The 6,411-nt window shown below is 40.7% G+C and overlaps 1 protein-coding gene across 1 annotated transcript; it reads left to right on the forward strand.

Moving 5' to 3' along the window:
* The first annotated feature begins 467 nt into the window (after positions 1 to 467).
* Positions 468 to 5,242, forward strand: asah1b (N-acylsphingosine amidohydrolase 1b). Its single transcript, XM_006796107.3, has 14 exons — positions 468 to 626; positions 777 to 823; positions 1,760 to 1,850; positions 1,938 to 2,024; positions 2,128 to 2,206; positions 2,288 to 2,362; positions 2,462 to 2,507; positions 2,591 to 2,735; positions 2,861 to 2,915; positions 2,997 to 3,078; positions 3,548 to 3,679; positions 4,227 to 4,350; positions 4,468 to 4,524; positions 4,623 to 5,242. Exons 1-14 carry the CDS (start codon positions 558 to 560, stop codon positions 4,710 to 4,712), a joined length of 1,179 nt encoding a protein of 392 aa, XP_006796170.1. The 5' UTR covers positions 468 to 557; the 3' UTR covers positions 4,713 to 5,242.
* The last annotated feature ends 1,169 nt before the right edge of the window (positions 5,243 to 6,411 follow it).

Genomic DNA, 6,411 nt, shown 5'->3' on the forward strand with positions numbered 1-6,411 from the left:
GGGCTGAAAGGTCTATTGCTATATAACGTTTTCAGGTTGTGCATCACGTTTTTAGAAAGTAACAAAGTAATAAAGTAACTAAATACTTTTGAAAATAAGTAATCAGGAAAGTAACGGGATTTTTTGATATATACATATATATTCGTGTATAACTGGCTGTCACATGAGAATGATAAATGCAAATCATCACGGGTGTCTTTTTTCGCTTCCGTATGGAAACAACCACTGTCCTGTCATTGGGGGGGGGGGGGGGGGGGGGGTGTTTTATAACACTTTAATTATTCTGTAATTGCTTTGTTCTCGTCTCTCGCTTGGCAACCAAAAGCCATTTTAACTGTGCTGTTTTATCCACACAGAAGACGTGTGGGATTCGTGTTTCCCTGCATTTATTAATGGAAAGGGCGTTTAATACATTCTCGAGCTCTTCCTGTTTCCCCTCGGCTGTGCAAAAGTCAGTTCGCCGTCATGGGATAAACAGCAGGAACTTCCGCAGTAAACTTAACGAAACAACAAACCGAGCTGGACATTAGAAAGCGGTTTGAGGGAGATCTTCTGAAATGGGTCCCGGTGTGCTTCTCGTTTTAGCGGCTTCGTTCTGTGTCGTATGGACACAGTTTGTGCCTCCGGTAAGCGAGATTTCTCTAACCACACTAACACGCTGTGTTATCAAAGCTCGACTGTTGTCTGACTGCATTGTTTTCAGTGATGTTTGAACCATAAGAGACAGTGTCCTTCTCTCCCGCTTATTTACTGCTGTTACTTTCGTGTGTTTGCAGTACACAGAAGACTGTCGGGCGGACATGTATCCACCGAAAGGCCCCACGTATGTCACATTATTGTGTAGCTGTCATGTTAATGTTTTTGAGTTGTTACAGAAACTCCGTGATTCGCCTGGTAGCTGAGTCACTGCTGTGTTTGATAACAGCCCTGCTTCGTAATGAGCTCTGCTGCTTTCACTTACTCCTCGTAAATTTGTTAGCCGCACATGTATCCGTTGACAATACTTTGTATTATTTCTTTATGCAATTTTATTACTGCCATTGACCCTAAGTGAGCTCTGGGCGAGCTTTCTTCCCTTTTGTGTGTGTGTCTTAACTGTACACTAAAGCTAAAACTGCCAATAATGAATATAGATAGCAGGGATCAGGACAACACATATGCATCAGATACTTCACCTTTGAAACTTTATCCACAGAGTTTTAAAGATCTGGCTATAAGGGAAGTGTAAGATTTATTCTTTGCCACCATTCTTCAGTAATCAGGCCCAACAAGTTTTGATGAGGACCCCCTTAGATGTCTGCACTCCCCTACCCAGGAATTTAAAAAGACAATTCAATTCACTAATATTTATGCAGCGCCAAGTCACAACTGCAAAGGTGCTTTAATTCTAATAATCAACCTTTAGGCAAGCACTTAATGAAAGTGGGAAGGAAAAACTCCCTTTTAACAGGAAGAAACCTTTGGCAGAACCAGGCTCAGGGAGGGGGGGCCATCTTCCATTACCAGTTTGGAGTGAGGGGAGGGAGACGGGGCAAAAAAAACGACTTCTTTCTAACCGAAAGAAGTCGTTTTATCCAGCCATTTATCATTTATGTCATCATATCTTCGACTAGCTTTGCACTCACTTTATTAATTCTTAACCAAGTCAGTAATGTATTAGAACTCACTTAGCTGCAATGAACAATAATGCTGTGAACGGAGGCTTACCACTAAAAGCAGGGGAGTAGTGTCATTTTTAAATCTTTTGCTTTCTAATCAGGTTCAAAGGAGCCGTGAGCTGGTACACAGTGGACCTCGACTTACCGCCCAGCAAGAGATGGTCGGCTGTGATTACTGACAAAAAAACAGATGTAAGAGTCATTTGAAAACACTTCGCAATAATGCTCCAAGTCCCAGGAAAAAAAAGTGCATTAAAATCGTGATCTTATTCTCTTCAGCTGGTCAACATGATAGAAGCCATCAAAGAGCTGGCTGACGCTTTAGTGCCGAGCGGAAAGCTGATAGAGATGGTCGACATTGCACTGGTGAGTGCTGTCTTCTCTTCTCCCACTTCCTTGATATATACTTTTTTTTTTTTTAAACTTCATTTCAAGTGTTTCTGATTGAATCCTTTGCAATGTTTCACAGCCTTTAATGGTGGACACACTTCCAAGCCCGTTCAATGAAGAAATCAGAGGAATCGCAGCCGCTTCAGGGGTTCCTCTTGGTAAATAAATGAATTGAAGTAGTCGACTCTCTAGTAAGCGAAAGAGGATATCCAAATAATCTCTGTTTTCATCATTCTTAGGTGAAGTCGTCTTGTTTAACATCTTCTACGAGGTGTTCACCGTGTGCACGTCGATTGTTGCAGAAGACGAAAAGGGTAAGTGGCTGATTTTTGGAGTCAGTGAAGTGATTTTTTATTTATTTATTTTTTTGTTAATAATTAACTGAAACACTGTTGGGCTTTGGCTTTTTTCAGGTAACCTCATTCATGGCAGAAACTTAGACTTTGGTCTATTTATGGGGTAAGTTTATCAGTTTCACAGTTTTCAAATTTTAAGCCAAGTCTTGCCTCAGATGGGTTAAAAAAGCGTGTTCTTCTTCAAAGCTGGGACGTGAAGAACAAGTCGTGGATCATTAGCGAGAGGCTGAAGCCTCTCGTGGTCAACCTCGACTTCAAGAGAAACAACCAGACAGTCTTCAAGTCGACAAACTTTGCCGGTTATGTTGGCATGCTCACCGGCATCAAGCCTGTGAGTCATTTAGTAGCACATCTGAGGACTCAATCGGCATAAAACATTATTTAAGGCAGCAGAGTTGCCTATGCTCTTTGTAGTTGTGGAAGTACAGAAGATTAAAAGGAAAGTTTCTCTTGCAGAACATCTTCACCCTGACTATGAACGAGCGCTTCAGCCTCGACGGAGGATACATTGGTGAGCTTTTGGGGTTCTACACATGTTCAAGATCAGATGTTTTGTCATTGTTTGTCAACGTGTCGATCTGCTCTCATGCAGGAATCCTGGAGTGGATCTTGGGACAAAGAGATGGGATGTGGATGAGCTTTCTCACTCGATCAGTCCTAGAAAATTCAACCAGGTATTCTTTGATACTTAAAGCAGTTTTTTGGCCACTAATGAGCACCAAGACAGTGTGCCTTTTTGTGTTAATGTGTAGAAGTGGGAGGCAGTGAAACGCTGCAGTGCCCGACTATAACAAGACAAAAGTAGATTTAAGTAGAAGATTGTGTTTTGCTGTTATTTGGTACGCAGTGCATCCACTGTTTGATACATCTTAGGGATTTCGATGGCACTGTTAGTAATAAATTAGTTTTTTTTTAGCGATGATCTCTCCTTTTGAGTTTTTGAAAAATAAAGCATAAGAATACCAGAATATCAGATTATAAATCAATGAAAGAAATCATATTAAAATGATTAGAAAATAAAATTCTTTCATTGGAAAGAAAATTTCACTACAACATAAGAACTGAGTTAAAGCGCATTGTAGTTTCTTTGGTGAATCGGTTTCTGCGAAACAATATTTTTATTTTTATTTTTTCCCTCTCCAGCTACGAGGAAGCTAAAAGTCGTCTGGCTCAGACCAAGCTGCTCGCTCCAGCCTATTTCATCCTTGGAGGAAACAGCACAGGACAGGGCTGCATTATCACCAGGTCTAGGCTGCTCAGCATTGATATCTTGGAGTAAGTACCGCTGCCTAGATCAAGGCCACTTAATATTAAATAAGTGTGTTGAACAACACAGAACCTTGTATTCTTGGATAAAGGGATGATAGATCACCCTCATGAAGTCCTGCAAAAATCTCAGTGTAGATCTGTGGCGATTTGGTATCTAGAGACCATAGAAAGTGATTATTTTGGTTACTTGTAAACCTTCAGGCAAGCGACTAAAGAGACTACCAGTAAGAATGGATAATACCGTTGATCAATATATGACCTACTGATAAATACATTAGAGGGTCACTGAGGTACCCAGATCCTGATCTGCAAGCAACGGGCTGGCAGCTTTAAAGCAATGCGTGACAAGTGTATTGCTTCCTGTTTGTACACTGCTTAAGGTGCTAAAATCCAACACACAGCAAAAGTACTGGATCATGAGTCAGTGATGCTGCTTTCCTCATGCTCTCATGATTTGTTGCTTAACTAGCAGCTGAGGTCAGATGGTAAACAGTCCAGTTACTTGCTGTTATTGCATGTCACACACTGAAGTTTTGACCCTCTTGTTCCTCAGGATTGATCTGAAGCTGGGCCGGTGGTACGTCCTGGAGACAAACTACGACCACTGGAAGGACCCGTTCTTCCTGGATGACCGCAGGACTCCGGGCATGAAGTGCATGAATCAGACCACACAGGCTGTGAGTACTGAAGACGCCCACTTCCTGTCCAGAACTGACAGAATTCTGTCAGAAACCTGGCTTTAGGTCTGAGTCTCTTATCACCTTTTGATCATTTCTTTTGTTTTATTTAAATAGAACATCTCAGTGAAGACTATGTATGATGTGCTGTCAACCAAACCAGTCCTGAATAAGGTGAGCATTTTATGATTGCCGGGACTTACAAAATTAAAGACTACTGTACTTTGATCGGCTGTAACGACTTTCTCCTCCTCGATTTACTTTCTTTCCAGTTGACCACATACACGACACTGATGCAGGTCTCTGAAGGCAAGCTGGAGTCCTACATCAGGGACTGCCCAAACCCATGCATGCCGTGGTGATCCTCTAGACACTGAATCCTGATCAGTTTGGAAGTGCTTCCTGGCACAGAGACACTCAACTGATCCTTTGGATAAAACTCTAAGCTTTTGTACAGCAACCAGTCACCTGATCCAGTGTCATGTCACTCCAGCATTTGTTTTGCAAGCAGTTTAGTAATACTTACAACTCTGAGAATCCCAAATCCTTTTTTTTCTCTTCTAATAAAAAAGAGAAACGTGCCTCATTTTGTTTTTCCACTTTAATTATTTGTATTTTAGGACAAGTCTATAAGTTAATCTCAGTCTGGGCTTAGGAAACCTGTGTGCGTGTGCGTGCAACACAACCAAAATGTCAGTTTATTTGTTAAATGTGTCAATTCCAGCTCACTCTTGTCAAATGCGTCAATAACAGTTAAGTTAGAGGAACTTAATGATCTGCCACCACATGACTGACATGTTGCACACTGACAATGACAAATGTGCATCGGTACTGAACTACTTCCTTTTTCACTGTTCTAAATGATGAGTATTAAAAGAATTCTAATAATGAATGCTCTCCTGTTTTTAATTTAAAGGACAGTCCAACCTCTAGTGCTACTTATCCATCGAAATTGTTTTGATGTTAACTGCCCACTTTTGGAGATACTGGCTATAAACGTTGCTTCTGACTATAACTGAATTAGATGGCCCTTAGTTCTTAATCCAACAAACCAAATTTACAAAAAACAGCCATTTCAGGCAGGGACTGTTTTGTCTTGTCTAAATCCACCAACCAGGAAAAATAAAAGACTAGATGGGCAACAGCTCAGCTCATTACATTATTACATCCTGTCACACTTTCATGAGCACAAGCCTTCCATCCATAGATGCAGACCTCCTCCTGCAGAATAATACCGCTCAGTATTTCAGAGAAGGCAGACACCCTGAACTGGACAATTCATGCTCAAACAATCTGCATGAATAAACTAAAACAGGCCAGAGAAACAATATTTCTGTATGACTGGGTGAACTGTGCCTTTGATCTATTTTTTTTTTTCTCCAATGAATCCACTTCTTGTTTTTCCAGCAAAATCTAAGCAAAGGGATTCAGCTTATTCTTATACAACAGAGAAAAAGTCATGAATCCTTACAAGTTGATGATGATTGATAATGACCACTTTTGTTAGGTACATCTTGCTAGTTCTTGTTTGGATCCCATTTTGCATTTAGATCTACCTCGATTCTGCAGGAAGCAGCCATCAGAAGATGTATATCACTGTATCTATATAAAAAGGGACAAACGTTCTGACCATTCTACCATCCAAATGTAACAACTCAAGACTCATCAGACCAGGCAACATTTTTCCAATCTCTGGTAAACCTGTGAACTCCAGCTTTAAATCTGCATAAGTTGATTGTAAAAAGTGGAGAACTCAGAACTGCAACACACTGTATATTTTCTATTTTTCCAAACTTTTTAAGCCTCAGAGATGGTTGTGTGAGGAAATCCCAGCAAGATAGCAATTTCTGAAATCCAGTCCATCCGATCCCCAAAACCACGCAACGTTCAAAGTCTCTTAAAATCGCCCTTTGTCCCTTTTCTAAATCTCAGAGCCTGCTGACGTTCAAACTGTGTAGACATGGTCAATAAAATGCATAGAGTGGCTGACCTTTAGTCGGCTAAGTATATATTTATGTTACTAACCAGTTGAAGTGGCATACCTTATATTTACTTACATTC

The sequence above is a fragment of the Neolamprologus brichardi genome, chromosome 6, assembly GCF_056152115.1.
Source record: "Neolamprologus brichardi isolate AB-2024 chromosome 6, ASM5615211v1, whole genome shotgun sequence".
Taxonomy (NCBI): Eukaryota; Metazoa; Chordata; class Actinopteri; order Cichliformes; family Cichlidae; genus Neolamprologus; species Neolamprologus brichardi.